This window comes from Thalassophryne amazonica, chromosome 9 (genome assembly GCF_902500255.1).
Source record: "Thalassophryne amazonica chromosome 9, fThaAma1.1, whole genome shotgun sequence".
NCBI lineage: Eukaryota > Metazoa > Chordata > Actinopteri > Batrachoidiformes > Batrachoididae > Thalassophryne > Thalassophryne amazonica.
Window position 1 is genome coordinate 15,602,652 of NC_047111.1, and position 17,785 is coordinate 15,620,436.

The 17,785-nt window shown below is 41.1% G+C and overlaps 3 protein-coding genes across 3 annotated transcripts; 2 read left to right on the top strand and 1 right to left on the bottom strand.

The window, feature by feature from the left end:
* Positions 1-1,195: 1,195 nt before the first annotated feature.
* LOC117516777 lies at positions 1,196-10,533 on the bottom strand. Its single transcript, XM_034177632.1, has 3 exons — positions 10,401-10,533; positions 4,685-4,795; positions 1,196-4,654 (listed from the first exon to the last, which is right to left on the bottom strand). The coding sequence occupies exon 3, from the start codon at positions 4,645-4,647 to the stop codon at positions 2,056-2,058; it is 2,592 nt and encodes an 863-aa protein (XP_034033523.1). The 5' UTR covers positions 4,648-4,654; positions 4,685-4,795; positions 10,401-10,533; the 3' UTR covers positions 1,196-2,055.
* A 2,932-nt stretch (positions 10,534-13,465) lies between these two features.
* Positions 13,466-13,906, top strand: LOC117516791 (histone H4). The gene has a single exon (XM_034177647.1). It carries the CDS (start codon positions 13,469-13,471, stop codon positions 13,778-13,780), a length of 312 nt encoding a protein of 103 aa, XP_034033538.1. The 5' UTR covers positions 13,466-13,468; the 3' UTR covers positions 13,781-13,906.
* Positions 13,907-14,544: 638 nt separating this feature from the next.
* Positions 14,545-14,987, top strand: LOC117516787 (late histone H2B.L4-like). Its single transcript, XM_034177643.1, has one exon. It carries the CDS (start codon positions 14,564-14,566, stop codon positions 14,939-14,941), a length of 378 nt encoding a protein of 125 aa, XP_034033534.1. The 5' UTR covers positions 14,545-14,563; the 3' UTR covers positions 14,942-14,987.
* Positions 14,988-17,785: the final 2,798 nt, after the last annotated feature.

Genomic DNA, 17,785 nt, shown 5'->3' on the forward strand with positions numbered 1-17,785 from the left:
CAGTTCCATATCTGACCAGAATTTTACATGTAGAAATTGTGTGGCGCTGCTGAGTTTCTGCGACATCAGTTCTTTAAAGTGAACACTGCCATTTGGTGGCCTCAAAAAAAAAAAAAAAAAAAAAAAAATCCATCAAATTCTTGATGAGGCCTGTTTGGTCGTCACGCTACAGTCACATTAGCTACAAATGACGGCAACAAGCATCTTAATTATTTGCTCCATGGGTGTTCTGGGAGTGTGCACGCCAACGTCTCCATAAGACGCCTTGTAAATCACTTTAGAGATGTTATCTGGTTACAGGAACAGTACATTTAGATTTAGAAGTGTTTGTTCTCTCAAACTTTTATTAGATCTATGAGAAATAGATTTATTCAGAAATAAGATGTTCTGGGAGCGTTTTACGTCATCTTGGATTATTTTGTTCGCGTGAGCAGCCAGCTAACCTCACGCTGCCTTTGTAGTCAGATTAGCAGTTACTGCGTCGCTCAGCATTAGCATGAAATGGATTTCTGGTTTATTTTGGCCCCGCCTAGCTGGTGGTAAAGGAACCGTTGTCTTGTTGCTCCACTGATTGAAAATGAACGTTAAGTCGCTGCTTTGCCTGTCGCTTGTTGCTAATGTGAGCATAGCACAAGTCACTGATAAATACTATGTGAGGTGTATTTCATGTTTATCTAGTTATCCAGTACTAATTTGTTACTGCATGTTGTCATTTTTTCCAAGCTTCAGCTAAATTTTCACAGCAAAAAGGGGGAAAATCCAGCTGTGTTCAAGAACACCTCATGTGCACATTTTCTTTTTGTCTTGTTCCGTTTATTATCACTGCAGTCTGCACAGGAACAAAATACTGATAACAGACACAACTTTATTATACTGGAATTTAGTTTTACATGTCAAATGTTAGTAACATCATGTACTTTGCCATAACATTAAAATGTATATTTGTGGCCTATGCGCCTCCACACAGGTTCATTTTTGGCCTCTCGTGTGAACAGATTTATGCATTGCTCATTTTAGAGCAAATCCAGGGTTTTTTTTTTCCACATCCAGTCACCTCCAAACTAGAAAATTGTTACTGAAAATGTACATGATGTAAAGAATTGAAACTGCTTTTCTTTAAACCTTCCAAAAAGCAAAAAATGGGGTGGTCCCTGGCGCCATCTAGTGATGAGAATTGAACTACTAAAATTTAATTGATTTAAAATGATCAGCTGCTTGGCGGGTAAATGATTGTAACACTTTTGACTCACAGTCAGGCTGAAAATATGGCAACACGGACAAACTTCTATAACATCAAATAATTCATGTAGACGTCACCTTTAATTTGAGGCAAATTACATGAAAATCAAGACAACAGCACTAGTGTTTAAAGGATGTTAAGGACAAATTTCATATCCAGATGTGCATCAAATCCCATTAAATCAGCTGATGATATAGTCACGGGTGATTTTAAGCATTTTCATACACCACACCAACTTCAGGGTCACAATTTTTTTTTTTAATGACCATGTCCATGCTTGCATTTTAAATCATATACCATACTTTTCAGAGTATAAGTCACCTTTTTGTTTGACATATACACAGAAAAAAAAAAAAAAAAACATTTGTCAATAATAGTTACAACTATTTAAATCTGACTTTCCCAGCAATTAAACCACTAAAAGTAAACTAACAATTAAAGAATAAATGACAATAATAAAGAGTACACAACAGCAAAATTAAACCCCTACCACTCGCCTCATTTTGGCTTGTCAGTATCACACAAATAAAGTGAAATTTCCAATCGATGGGATATACAGGCTTAGAAGGGGTTAAAGAGCAAATACAGGGAAAAAAAATAAAATAAAAAATACCACACACCTTATACACAATATACTCCGGAAACAAACCCAAGATGTGTTTACTGTCATATGACTCAGTGGGAAATCGAACAGCCGTCTCGTTTAACTGTGAACTAGCAGAGTTAGTTTTCTTGTACTTCTTTAAACCTACAAACCTGATGAATCCAAACAGAAAAAGAGTTGTTCTGTGCAGCATTTCCCATTTATTTCGGGATTACTCCACCTCCACCTCGATGTCGACAGGCTTCAGTTCTCTGACAAACATGACATCATCACCGCCGTCCAGGTGGGCGTGGTCATTCTCCGGCTCCTCTTTGCAGATGAGTTCAGCCGAGGCGGAAATCTCAAAGGGCAACTCGAACACTTTGTTCAGATATTCCCCTTTGCCGATGAGGGAACATCTCTGCTTCCCCACCATGGCGATCACCTGAGATGCCACAGACCAAGCAAACTCCACCTTCCGGTGGCACTGAGAGCTCAGATCAAAGTTGTACTCCAGAATCTCATACAGTGCCGGCACATACCGGTTGCAGTTGAGCCCCACATAGCGGTGCATCTCAAAGAGCACCCCTCTGGTCAGCACCCCCAGATCCAGCTTCGCTTTGGACTTGGATCTTGAGTGGATGTCAAGATCCAACCCGATTTCATTGCAGATCCGATAGCTGGACTGCTCGGCTGCTTTGCCCCGTTCCACATTGCCACAGGTAGGTCCCCAGTCTGGTTTTGATGGTGGCTCCTCCTTATCCTCTGCACTCTCTGCAGGGAGCTCTGGCTGAGCAAGGCAAGTTTTGTTTGAAGGCGTGTCCCATAAGACACTTTGGTTGAGCCACTTAATCATCACGGCCGACGTGCCCGGCCTTCTCATCCAAACCTTGTGGGTTGCGTGCCATTTCAGAATCACCCGCGCAGCATTACTAGACGTGTTCTTTAGATCGAGATTGAAATTGTGCTCTAGGAGGTCACTGACGATCTCCCAGACTGTCCCACACAAATCTTTGACGAAACCAACAATTTCCAGCACAGCACCATTTGTCAAGACAGTCAACTCAAGCTTCTCGCTCAACGGACGCTCTTCAGTCAACCAAAGATCAATGCCTAGCTTCTTACAGTAGGGGTGTGTCTCTGGACTGGTCTGCTGGCTAACAGTCACCTCTGGCTCCTCAGACATAGCGACATTTTCAGGGAGAAACTCGCTGGTCACGTCCACCATGTTGTAAACTTCAGGCAGCTGAAAACTGCTGCTGAGGAACTTGTCCATTTTCCTCCCAGGATAGTTCTGAATAACCTTCTCTTTAGTTATGAAGTAAATAAGAAAATTGCGCCGATGCACCTCACCCTGAATGACGAGGTTAAAGTTATTGTCAAGGATGGCGAATAAGAACTTGTGTATCGTCTTTCTCAAAGCTGATGCAAATTTGTAAACTTCGAACAATACACCATTACTCAACAGACGCAGGTCGAGATTCTGTTTACGGCCCGAGCCGACGTTAAAATCGAAACCGATGTTCCTGCAGCGCTTGAACATGTCGTTTACTCGGCTACAACCCAAGATTTCCTTCGAGCGAGGGCTGCGTCTCACCCAGAGCCTCTGCTTCATCGTTTTTGCATTCGCGGTTTCATCTGAATCTCCAGAAAACACAGCAGAGAGCAATTCTGCCGTCGTGGGTGGTGCACCGGTCTTAGTGTCGACCGGGGAAATAAAAAACTCCTCTTTCGGTTTTACGTCCAGCGAATCCAGTGATTTTACACTTGCTGCTGCACCCGACAAGATGTTTCTGGGTCTCAGCTCTGAACCAGACTGTACCTCCATCTCAAAATCCACGGGACACATGTAGGACATCTCGATGTCCTGCCAGGCAGCGTTCCCCTCGCTCTCCACCTGCTGCGGCATCACTATTCTCTTAACATCCTCTTTGAGTTGCTCGACTTCGGCGAGACGCTTTTTTAGGAACCTTGGTCGATCTTGGACGGGCTGGGTTTTGAAAGGCTCTTTCCGGAGAGCAGCCTTCGCTTCAGCGGAGTGACACAGGTGTACTCGTTGCAGCACTTTGTCGATTTGTATATTGCAGTATGTGCCTCCAAATGTCACATCAAAGTTGTGAGTGACAACTTCCTGAATAATCCGTCCGCGCGAGGAACAAATCACTCTGGTGAAGGCTACTACTTCCATCATGGCACCATTGGTTAGCAGATCGAGGCTGAGCTTCTCTTTTCGCAACTCTTCCTGAACAACAAGTCGCAAACCGGCAGCCTTGCAGAACGGGTAAAGCTCCTCCGTGAGCTTTACTCGACGTCCTCCTGGCTTCATAATAGACAGTTCCTTGCACTCTGCGCCATCATTCACACTCCCCTCATCCCTGTGGATTTTCCCAATTCGAGGCCACTTTTGCCCCGACTGTTCTGATCCAGCAGAGGTCTTCACAGACCTGAGTTCGGGTAGCACAAACTTATCCTTCCACCGATTAAATTTTGTCTTGACTTGATCCCGCATCAACTTGGCTTTCGTGCAAATACGCGCCGCAAAGTCAGCGCGCTGTTCCTCGCTCTCCACGTCAAAGTCGAAATTAAATTCCATGATTTCGTACATGATGTATTTCTCAGATCTGGTTACAGCTTTAGCAAAGTCACAAATGTCAAGTACCACTCCATTAGTCAGCAAACTGGAATCTAACTTTTCCTTCCTTTCAAATGCCACGTGGAATTCCACACCGATTTCACTGGAATCCGGGAAGGGGACCGCACCTTTCTGATTCCACATCCCATAATGCACGCGGCGCTGCCAGACGTAGTTACTGTCGATGCTCATTTTGACGTCCAAATGCCCAAACGTGGCAGTTCAGGCGGTCCTGTTAGGACAGGTATGGAAGTCTCCTCAATTCATAGCAGTGTTGATGCCCACAATGAAAGATTCCCAGCATGCTTCTGTGCAGACGAACCGCTGTGATGTCACCAGTCTGTTGGCAGAGACAGAACAGAGTCCAAGTTATTCACCCTTTAAGCAATTCCATGTCACTCACGGTATAGTTTTGGTCACTTTAAGTTATTTTTTGTGTACCGCCCACACATACATTTTTAGACGCTATTTTTTGCGTGCATGTGACAAATGAAAAGTAAGACAAATCTTTAATTACTTATATCAGCGTAACTCGCATTACATTAAATGTCCTTTGTTTCCTGAAAAAAGTCAAAAATGCAAGAGAAATACTGTTAAAATCATCTTGCGTAGTTTTCCTATTCAGCATGGAAATGTCTCTTTGCCAATTTTAAAAAATATTCAGTGTTGAGTCTAGGGCTGCTACAAACGATTATTTTTATAGTCACCAATTATTTTGCGATTAGTCGACTAATTGGATCATATGTAAATTGTGGCTTATGGCACCAGCTCTTATATAACCATCATTCAAAGTTTACTTGATAAAGTCGTCCATTGAAGAGGAATGTATTTTTAGCACTGTAACATAGCGTTATCACATTTGCTATTCAAACATGACATCACTGTTATAATGTTACAGCAAACTCACGTGTGCTAAGACTAACGAAATTGTCATTGTTAATGTTAACATTTACAGCTCTCAATATAAGTAGCTCACTATAGATGTTAATGTTAGTGGCTAACTAGCCAATTAGCTTACCGAGACAACTCTCGCTTCATCAGAATCAGCCACGTTGTTTCTTTCTCAGATGTTCTTGCATCACCGTTGTACCACCGCAGAAGGCAAGTTTTGCACTGCATGTTTTTCTCTTTGATTTGGTTAAAATGCTCCCAAACTTATGAGCTCTGTTGCCAGCTGGCCAGGATATTGATTGGGCATAACTTTTCCAGTGACATAATGGCTGACCTCGATTACCGCTACTGTGCATGTCCGTCAAGAACAGAAAGGCAGCGGTACAGCAGCAGCTTTGAGAGAAAAACAAAGTTCCAAAAAACAAACAATGACATTTATTATTAAATTAAGCCTGGTTCACACAGCAAGATTTTAAAATCTGTAGATTTCCAAAACCTGAGAGGCCACATACATGGAGATAAAAACAAATCACAGATCTAATTGGTTTGGTCATGGTGTGGTGTTCAACCACACGGTTAAAAACAACACCACACACGAACAGATTTCACACATGAACATTCCCAGGTCAGACAGGAAATCTCGCAAAATCTCTCGAGATTAAACGTGACTTCAGGAGTAAACAAACAGAGATACTTTGTGGACTATTTACAACAGAGGGAAAAAAAAAACGATACAAAAAGAAAAGGCGTTCTTTACAGGAGTGGAGACAGCGTGACCACTGGACGTCTCATAAGCCATAACAGCTGTTTTGATTTTAGATTTCGCTCCGTGCGTCCATCACCTCGCTTTCTGATTGGCTGCAAGTCACATTCAGCAGGCTGCGTGCTCGTTTGTGGTTGGAGAACACAACACACACTGCGATATCGGGCCAAGACAATCCAACATGTTGAATATCCCCAATTTGCAATCAGAGCGCCCCTGACATCAGGGCTGTGAAATGAAAATAGTGAAATCTGAGGAAAATTTGCAGGGGGTCTGGAGGCGCAGGGGGTCTGGAGGCGCAGCTCCCCAGGAGCTGGGGTCTAGGGCCTTGTGGGACCCCAGAAACCAAATTAAATTTTCATCTACTGATACATTTTCAACATTTCCTGGAAGAACAAATCTCAAAATTAGTGCATATTTAAATGATCCTAGATTCAACCTTTCAGATGAACCATCAATGATCATGCTGAAATAACAGAATATGACGTGGAAGTAGGATCTGGTATGATTTTCCTTTTAAATGTAAACCAAATTATGCATTAACTCAGAACAATTAAACTACATGAAATTCATGAAGACTGAAAAGACTGTTAAACGATGTCAAAAGCCACAGCTAAAGCTTGGGGAATATTTTGAAAATCATGGTAAAATATCAATAACATACCTTATAGTAAAAAGCCACACATTCTTGTGTAAATTCCTGTAAATCCACTCAAAGCCACAGTGTCTTTTTTCCCCATGAAAAAAGTCTACATTAATAAAAACTAATTTACATTGTTGTGTAAATTAATGTAGCCTAAATTCATTCAAAGCCACAATGTCTTTTTTCAATGAAAGAAAGTCTAGATTAATGTAAGAAAAAAGGCACAATCTTTTCTGATATCCTGTTTGAACAGCACAATGGTTATCTTCCAGAGAGAAAAAAAATTCTTACCAGTTCGCTTTTCCCGTTTATCTTTCAGGTGTGTTGATGAAGCCAGCAACAATTCCACGGATTCTTGTCCTTATCAGACTTTTTCAAACCGTCTTTCTCGCCATCTTCGCTCTGTCTGATGTCGCTCCATGACACAGACATGCTGCAAAATTCTTCTTTTAAAAACTTGAAAGTTCTAAAAGTTTGCGATGTCCACATGCTATGTTTAGCTAAGCTTCGCATAGGAGCCACACGGTGTCACCGCAGCAACCAACCAGTCCCACTTTACGACAACTGTCGTAACAGCTACGCTTTGAGTGGCATTTATTCTCCTCGAATCTCCGCGGATCCGAGGAAACTGATATGTATCTGTAACACACAGATCAGTGTCCGCGGACTTATAAAACTTACACGATGTCGTAAAAAAGAGAATGCTTTGCGATAAGCATTTTAAAAACTCAGTAATGATCACGATCAAAGAGTACAACACTAACACCCCCCCTCCCCATGATGAAATCTGCGGAATCCCGCAGAGCCACGGAGTTTTCACCACCTGTGACATCCTTCTGAGCAGATCAGAGCGCTCTGAACAGACCACACACAGCAGGAATATCTGATAAGATTTTCTTTAGCATCATCACGACAATCAGGGCATCCTTAAGATTGTCGGAAGGGGAAGATCGTGTCAGATATTGGCCCAATTATCTTGCCGTGTGAACCAGGCATTAGTCGCTGATGATTTTGATAGCTGACATAATCGTGGCAGCCCTAGGTGAAATAAGCACCAAATTCTGCACAAATACTCCTTAGACATTCCTCTTTATATAAAAAAAACACAAAACAAAACACTGATTGGACACTTGTATTTTCAATAGACAGCCAGGCAGGGGTCAACTGAAGACACAGGAGGATTTTCTTAAATAGAAGACCTGAAAGTTCAGCTAGAATTTGCCAGGAGGTACATCTGAGATGCAAGCCTAGATTTGATGTTTTGGTAAAAGAAAATCCTCCTCTATACCACTTCATCATGAAGCTGTACAACTGCTGATACAAAATGCAAAACAATGTCTCCAATCACAGCCACAGAAGCCTGTAACTTCTTCTGGGTTGTCTGGGTATCTTGGCGGCTTTCCTCACTCTTCTCCTTGCACAGTCACTCAGTGTTTGAGAATTACATTTCTTCATAATTGATGTAAGTAAAGTTTAAGACATATTCAGTGACTTGGAAATGTTCATGTATCCATCCCCTGACTTGTCTGAAGAAAAAAAACAAAAACAAAAAAAGAACCTGGCAATTAAACTGATTATTTACAGGGATTATACCAAAGTGCTCCATTACTTATGCAATCCATCATCTTGGCATTTAGATCTTTTATTAATTTATATCAAGTTGTATAGATTTGTTTTCACGTTGAGTTTAAGGAAGATAAATTTAGAACATTTAATTTTTGTATTTTTGGGGGGATCTGAAATGGCATAAACAAATTAAAATGTGTGAAATACCAAGTGTTCCAACACTTTTAGATGGCACTGTAGACAGTTAAAACTACAGTAAAACTCACATATAATGGATTCAAGTGGACCAGCAAATTTTGTTTGTTTGTCTGCTATATGTATAAAATGGACAAAAAAACGTTATATGTATGTAACGGATTAGTTACAGTCAGGAGGTGCTGAACGATCTACGGGGAATCCCCAGCACCAATTACTCTTACGTATTTCCTTGATTAAAAGCCTGACCTTGAATAGCACCTGCTTCATTTAATAGCCATGTCAAAACTTCATCTGAAAAAAATAAATAAATAAATGCCTGCCTTAAATAAGCACTGGGTATTATGTGCATTAAAAGGATTATATTTGGATAAGTCACTCTTTTTTCTACATCTGCTGCGGAGTGGTACCTTAAAATCTTAAAGCCTGATTTATGCTTATACAGCTCCGTACCTCTGTGGCCATGCAATGACATCGACGTGGGCATGACCCTTTTAAAGTTCTCTGTCACATCTTCATGCAATTTACCACAGAACAGAGGCATTTTCTGGATTAATTTATCCTTCAACAAGTTCCACTTCTTTATACAATCATCAACCTCCAAACCACCATTATGGTATGCATAATTTCTCTCCATGAATTGTGGGTCACTTGAGGGTCTTTTTCTGACTCTGTGATGTAAAGTTGGTCATATTTGTGGACTTTTCAGCCAAACATATCTGATCGATGACTGAAATGTAATCAGCGGGCACAATGCAAAAACTTTTAAAATATGACAAGACAGGAAGGAGTGAAACCAGAAAAGTGACAAATCACAGCCCTTTGCGGTATCAGTCATTTAGCAGCTGCGCATCTATGGGGAGAGTACGGCTATGGGGAGGGTTCTCAGCCACGCAGAGGGGCTCTGATCTAAAGCTCTTTGGTTCGTCACACCAAGAGATATGTGTGAAACTTAAAACCACATTAGAGTGCAGACAACAAGCAGCATGTTGTTAGTAAACACCAGCCTTGAATTACACTCTGCCTCATTTAGGTGCAGTGTCTGAGCACGGTTTAAAAAAATAAATGCCCGGGCTTTTAATAACAGAAATGCAGTCCCACTTTCCTCAAATTGGTGAGTGTGAGGGCTGAACTTCATTTTGTGCCTCTGTTACTGGGCACATCCAGACTGCTCTAACTGGTACATGCAAGGGGTTTTTAATGGAAATACACTGCAATGGGGTGGGATGTTTTGTCCGGTATATACGGTGTTTATTATATACAAAAACATTGGGGCTTTTGCTTTTGCCTGGTGAGTGCGAGTATCTGGACGATATAATGACAGTTTAAGCGAGTTTTACTGTACACCTTTATGGAATATTTGCGATCAGACAAATAATGTGGTAGAATTTTCAATATTGTGTAATTCGTCAATTGACCCCTACCTGACTGCCTATTAAAAAAACTCAACTAGCCAATCAGTTTTGTAAAAGAGTTCCATGTCTGACAAGAATGTGCCAATTTTGGTGCTTGATTCCAGAAATGCAAGACTGTAAGGTATCTGTTCCAGTAATGCAACTACATTTCCCAGATGCCCTCACTATCCTCCAGCTCAGAGGGGGCGCTATTGCGCCCACAAGATGTCTCGCCAATCAAAAAACCCAGATGAAGACTTAAAGTTGAGGCGGAAAGAAATCAAACATGACTCCACCAAACAGATTTCTTCTTAAAATTAACAATTGGTGCACAATTGTTTTCCTTCTGTGATATTAATGAAACGTCCCAGAATTTGAACACTTGGTGACTTGTGACAAGCTTCAACTTTATCAAATTGATGCTAATGCTAATGTTAGCAACAACAGAGAAACTCGGCGATAAACCGACGAAAGATAAATTGTGAAATCTTACCGCACTTCAGACACCAAAGCTGGATAAAGGCGCTCCTAAAATAGTTTCCAAAGTAGCTGCTTAAAAAAGAGACTTTACCAAACTAATGAATCGCAGAAAGCTAACAGTTGCAGGTCAGAACGAGGTAAAACTCTTCTTCTTTTATATTTCAAGTAGCTAACACACTTCTGAAATGTAATTCTGCCATCTACAGGGCGAAAAGTCAAACCGCAGATTACTACATTTTGTTCTTTTTTTAAACTGCAGATTACTACTTTTAAAATGCGCCGTCACACGTCATGTTTTTATTTACGCACTAAAATTATTTAGACATGTTGTGACCTGAGCAGAGATGTTTAGGAAACTATTTATATTCATGCATATTTTCAGTTAATTAAAAGGCCTCAGAGGACTTGAAATTCACTTGATGAAATTTGTGGTTAATATTTGTTGAAGAACACTGTAAAGTAAAAATAGCTGTAAATTAAGTTTGGCACTTGTGTCCAAAGATAATTCATAATCATAAGTTATACTTTATGTATTAATGTGATTTTAAAAAGTGTACGATAGTACATAAAAAGTACATCATCCATAAATAGAAATATAAAAATTGTCCAGAAATACCCAAAAAATGTCAGAAATATAGAACTTTTACTAATTCATTTTAAACAAAACAACATCTGGTGACTGACTTGGTTAAACTCACCTGGTTGGCCCATCCAGTTTTACATCCAAACTGCTGGCACATCAGCCCACAGTAGAGCAAGAGAGTCTAAAATAATGCAATGTGTTTGGTCCAGAGAAGTGTGCTATGTGTTTACAATATTTGTGTTTGGTCTGAAAAATTGTATAGTTTGTCATTTATGCACACATATGTGACGCGGCTTTGAACTTGTCATCTACGATTAGTGGAAGAATATTGGTGTAACTTTTTTTTAAATCCATGGCCTCCAGTTATAGCTTGTGATGGCAATTTGAAAAGATTGAGGATATGTCAGTGACAGTGAAAATTTTTTCCAACATTTACTTAGATCTGCATGGATGAGCCTTGCTTTGACAGAATATTAGTATTGTAGTTGATAAGATTAAAGTTGTTTAGGGCCTCATTGGTATAGTCCATGGGCCAAGCAGGTTTTTGGTACCACTTAAGGTGATAAAATGACACTTAGAATCCAGCCTCAGTGTACCATGGCCTACACAAAAATGTATGCTAACCATCACAGGGTGGTAGCTGTAGCCCACTAGGGGTCATTGAAGAATTACACAGAGGTCAAAATGTAAAAATGCTCCAATCATGTTAAAAACTATACTACATTATTTGTCTGATAATGATTCCAAAAAGGTATAGTTTGGACTATCTATGGCTGAATGTTCTGGAGTTATGGGGTAAAAACAGCAAAAATGGTGACAAAGGTCATTCAGTTTTGTACAGGGGTCAAAAGTTAAAGTAGCTCCAATTTCAGCAAAAAAATTATGTAAATTATTGTTTGAGTTAATAGGGTTTTAAAAAGGAATAGTTTGTATCATCTGTCATGCTTAGTTATCATGTTACGGGGTAACATATGTCACATGTCATAGAATCCAATGGACATCGACCTTGTTTGACCTTTACTTGGGAGACCAAACATTCAACACAGTCAAAACTATTTCATTTATTAATCCTTTTGTTTCAACCAATAACTTGCTGGGATGGTCATCATACATTTTTGTGTAGGCCGTGGTACACTGAGGTTGGATTCTAAGTGTCGCTGGCAATGATCTTAGTATTTTTTCCTCTTTCCTGTCTATTTAGTGCTGATGAATTAAACCTTAGGTGTAGTTTTTCTGGCTGACTGATTCTGCCTTTTTTTTCCCTCTCTGTCCAAGGTGCAGAGAGAATGCGTGGTAGTAGAATCTGTGGACAACGGGACTCTGGACTGACCGTGAGATGCCTGAAGCTGATGATAGAGGTTTTCCCGCCTCCCGGTAGTTTAAAGTGGGGAGCGAACTTCCGCATCAAACTCCATTGTGTTAATGTTTACAGTGTGCTTGAGTGATAATGAAATTGCTCCAAAACTTTCAATTTTGTAAATATTTATTACAGCCGCTATTAAAACTTCAGTTATCTTTAGAATTTTATTACTAGTAAATTTTAGAATTGATTCAGATGAGATATACTCATTATCTCACAGGAATATATCACAATTATCTGGGAACTACTTTTTGCGCAGGAATTCATCAGGCACATCGGCCGCGGGTGCGTAGTAACACAGAATATACAGAAACTGGATAGTTGTTCGGCCAAAACGAGAGCGTCCACTGTCCGAACTAGTGGTGCGTGTAAGTATGGTGAGTTACAATACTGAACATGGAGCTTCCCCAAAGGAGGTCTGTTTTTAAAAAACTGTGGCTTATATTGGAAAATATAGGGAGTGCTATCTCTATCTCAATAACGTTTAAAGAGTGTTATATGTCTTATGACCTGAGGGGGCAGCAATGCACTGACCGTGCCTAGACTGCTGACAACCAAGAAGAAGAAGTATGGCGAGCTGCTTTTGCTTTGAGTCACTGTTTAATGTCGCCATCTAGTGTTCAACCACATAATAGAGTCACCACATTTTAAAACTGACCAAAAACATTGAAATGATGTATTCTGCAGGGTCTCCTATCATGATGATTTGTCGAAAACTTTTCGCTCGACATTGTAATTTCTTAAGATGCGACAATGAGGAAAATATCTGTAAAACTCGGTATATTTGTTGTAAATTTTTATAATTCGGCGTTACAGCTTGGTGAACACGACAACGGGGAAATAGATGTAAATAACTGCAAAATTTAACTTATAAATGTGTAGAAACGGATCTTGTCCGTCTTCTCTGATTGGTTAAGCGGTTGGACGGTTGAGTTTCGCCCCGCCCGTAAATTTAACTTCGGCTCTCTTGTCCAATCATAGTATCTGTTCAGACTGTCAGAGACGGTTGAGTTTCGCCCCGCCCAGCACAGTTCGCGCCCTCGGTCCTCTCTTACGTCCGCAGATGATCTTTAAATACAGGAGCTGCGAGCATTTCCGACGTTTTTCTGTTTAAATTTCTGGACTTCGTATCTACAAAATGAGCGGTCGCGGAAAAGGTGGTAAAGGACTCGGTAAAGGAGGCGCTAAGCGACACCGTAAAGTGCTCCGTGATAATATCCAGGGAATCACCAAACCGGCTATCCGCCGTTTGGCTCGTCGCGGCGGCGTGAAGCGGATCTCCGGTCTGATCTACGAGGAGACCCGCGGCGTGCTGAAGGTCTTCCTGGAGAACGTGATCCGTGATGCCGTCACCTACACCGAGCACGCTAAGAGGAAGACTGTGACCGCCATGGATGTGGTGTACGCCCTGAAGAGGCAGGGCCGAACCCTGTACGGCTTCGGCGGCTAAAACCCGAACAACAACACAAAGGCTCTTTTAAGAGCCAACAATCTGCACCATAAAGAGCTGATTTGTTTTAACGAAACTACAATGAATATGGGAACTACGTATTTAAAAATATTTCATAAGAACTACATTAACACACTTTTTCTTGCACGGACGATTGCCGTGTAAGAAATGACATACTGAAATATACCCTAGACATAATGAAAGAAACGTGTTTTTACATGTTCATACAATACATAATGCTTCAGCTGAACTGTTTCTTTTTTTTCCTCCCTTGTTTCAGAAGCCATAACTGGCAACTGTCTTCTAGTGTTAGCGGAGGTTAGCCTGTAAGCTCGCCGTCGTGCTGATAATCATTCGAGTACATTTGTTTAATGAAGCTGTGCTAAATTAAGAAATTCATCAAAATATCGACATAAATTGCGAAGGTGTTTTGCTTCTTTCATCATCCATCCACCTCAAGTTCCAAGCGCTGTTTTCTAAGCGAGGCGGAAAGAATTGTACGTGACACCTGATTGGCTGATTATACTCGGGTGGTATGAAAAATATTACCCGTCCGCGAAAAGGGTGTATTGCTATTTATATTGCTATTTTAGTGTTTGATCCAATCATATTGGCGTATCATTTATAGGTATATGATAAATCTAAAATACACAGGTAGTTTTTTAGAAGAACAAACAGCTCAACCAATCACAGACGTGGATCTACACAGTCTGATTTGCATACAGGGTGAATAAGAGCACCGGCTCGAGATGAAACGTAATTTTCAGTCAGCTGAGAGACAACATGCCCGAGCAGCAACAACCCAAGGCCCCGAAGAAGGGCGCTAAGAAGTCGGTGGCAAAGAAAACTCTTAAAGGAGGGAAGAGGAGAAAGAAGGCCAGGAAGCAGACCTATGGCATCTACGTGTACAAGGTGCTGAAGCAGGTCCACCCCGACACCGGGATCTCCTCCAAGGCCATGAGTATCATGAACTCGTTCGTCAACGACATCTTCGAGCGCATCGCCAGTGAGGCGTCTCGTCTGGCTCACTACAACAAGCGCTCCACCATCAGCTCCAGAGAGATTCAGACCGCCGTCCGCCTGCTGCTGCCCGGTGAGCTGGCCAAGCACGCCGTGTCCGAGGGCACCAAGGCCGTGACCAAGTACACCAGCTCCAAGTGAACAGCTGCTTGTGCGGCAACACAACGGCTCTTTTAAGAGCCACACACGCAACCGAACAGCAAAGTGTCCTGATTTTGTTTTGTGTTTATAAATGGACTGCTTTAACATTTAAAACGTGTCGGTACCGGCGCGCCCGTCTACCTGGCGGCTGTAATGGAATATGACCGCTGAGATCCTGGAGCTGGCTGGAAACGCTGCCCGCGACAACAAGAAAACTCGTATCATCCCGCGTCATCTGCAGCTGGCTGTCCGCAACGACAAGGAGCTCAACAAGCTGCTGGGTGGAGTGACGATCGCTCAGGGCGGCGTGCTGCCCAAGAAGAGCAAACCCAAGAAAAACTCATCGCTCTGACAACAAAACCTCTTTTCAGAGCTAACCGTTCTCATTTCTCTTAATTTTTGTCTAATCAACCAGTGATTCACACTAAACGTGTAGTGATTTTTTTTTTTTTTTTCCATTCTCCTTTTCTCTATAACTAAAACCAGCTGGGGTGAATGCAATGCAGTTAAAAACTCTTCTGTTAATTTTTGTATAGTTCGACGCGGGAAAGAAACCGTTAAAGAGCAGATTTCCAAACAGCTGAAGCCCGCCTGAAATTGAATAAAGCGGCGGAAGTTTTAACCAATCATATGCGCGGAACGGCACAGTCTAATTTGCATACAACGTGTCAAATCTGGAACGGTCTTCCTGCGACCGTGAGGCAGTTGGAGTCTGTGGACATTTTTAATTCATGCCTTAAAGCTTATTTTTATTCTCTTTCTTATGAATAGTTTTTATTTTTTATCTGTTTTATTCTTTTACTTCTGCTTTTAATTATATATTTGAATTTTTATTTATTTATTTTAATTTTTTATATTGAACTGTTGTAGGTGAGGTGCCTTGAGATGGCTTTTGTTGTGATTTGGCACTTTATAAGCCGGTTAAATTGAAATTGAATTGAACAACATTTTATTGAGTCTTAAAGTACATGTACAAGTACAAGTGTGAAATTGGTCACTGGATACTTAAACTTTGGACATAATAAACTCTACATGGTGGATCCTTGATCTCTGGACATAAATAGAAATAAACAAAATCTGTAGTTTTTGTCAAAAGCATTTCCTTTCAGACATTTTGGCATGAATGTCTTTCCATATATCTGAGCTGAGCTCTTACAGCTGACTGTGCTGTATGTCAGCATCAGTTTAATTCATAAAGAACACAGGACGTCTCATTTTGGGAAGACAACACGTTTTAGTCGATTGTAGTTTATTTTCTGTATTACAGCGTTTGGAAAGAGATGTCATTTTATTTAAAGCGGCAATTTTGTGTCAACGGAAGGGAGGACGATTCTTGTTTGTTGACTACAACATGACAAGAGTAACCAGTTAGTGACTTCAATCCACACAAAAGCGACTCACAATATTTTAATGGCTTTGAGAGGGGTTAAACCGGCGTAAAACCTGTGCCAGTTAAACATGCAGAGCCACCTTGGATTTTCTGTGTCGACCCTGAGTGCAAAAACAAGGGAGCAGCTGAAGGGACTTACAGTCAGGTAGATGTCAACTGAAGAATTACACAGGGGTCAAAATTAAAAGATGCTCCAATCATTTTGAACACTGTACCATATTTGTCTGATCACAAACATTCCTAAAAGGTATAGTTTGGACTGTTTGTGACTGAATGTTGTGGAGATGTGGGGTGAAACCAGCAAGAATGATTTTGTGGAACATATTAGATTAGATTAGATAAGCCTTTATTCATCCCTCAATGTGGAAATTTCAGATTTCCACACTCACGTTCCAAATACAAACAGCAATTGATCTACAATTATTACTTGTTTACCGTAATAATGGCACACATCAGAATTAGGACAACACATATACATTTGACACTGTTTATGTGCACTAAACTTGAAACAGTCCGTTTTCCAATTGAGGCGATGTGAGTGTGCTGGTAGCCGCTGCAACTATCAAGTCGCGCTGCCTGCCAGCTTGGGAAAGAACGGAGGCCTGCCACAGGAAGGGAGGGGCAGGAAAGAGGTGAGAGGAGAAAACTGGAGCATGCTTCAGTCCATGTGTAAGTCTGTCAGTTTATTGTCCTTGTGGAGCCGAATAATCTCACCAGAGCCTGGATAAATTCCTCTGGAGGTAAACAGTGGGCAATTGACCTTGATGCTAGATAGCCTGTAGTGTTGCAGCCGACCAGTGAAAAACACTATTAACAGTTCCACTCGCACAGCCAAATCCCAATTATGAATTAAGAATATTCCCAATATTGAATTAAGAATATTCACCGGCCTCCGAAACCTTCAGCTTCAACTGCAAGGCACGCATCAGCTCCAAGGTGTCATCCAATTTGCATCTGAGTTCAAGAGTCATCGCAGTCTGAGAATGCACTGACAGAGACCAGCTGATCAATTCCATGGTTAATCCAATAGTAGTCCATTAGATCCAGAATCCAATATAGTTTTGAGGAATTCACAGTCTGGTGGAGTAGGGACTTGAAGGTTAAAAGCAGAGATAAGGGAGAATGGAGGAGATGCAACTGCCCTCGTCGGAGTCCCAAGCTGAAAACCAAACTGAAAACAAACAATATGCTGTAGGGTTTTTTTTTTTTTTTACTTACAGAAAGCATTCTATACCATAAATCATACTTCATTATTAGATAAATTATGGAAGTATGGCATCAGAGGATTAGCTCATGATTGGATAGCAAGTTATTTGTACAATAGGCATCAATGTGTTCATATTGGTGGGATAAATTGTGAATTTTTGAGGTGTGCGCGTCAGAGGCTCTGTGCAGCGCCCTGTAACACAGCTGAATGAGATGTCACCACTGTAAAAAAGTAGAAAAGGGGGTGT

Coding starts and splice junctions, on each gene's coding strand:
- LOC117516777 (XM_034177632.1), bottom strand. CDS start 4,647: ATGAGCATCGACAGTAACTACGTCTGGCAGCGCCGCGTGCATTATGGG.
- LOC117516791 (XM_034177647.1), top strand. CDS start 13,469: ATGAGCGGTCGCGGAAAAGGTGGTAAAGGACTCGGTAAAGGAGGCGCT.
- LOC117516787 (XM_034177643.1), top strand. CDS start 14,564: ATGCCCGAGCAGCAACAACCCAAGGCCCCGAAGAAGGGCGCTAAGAAG.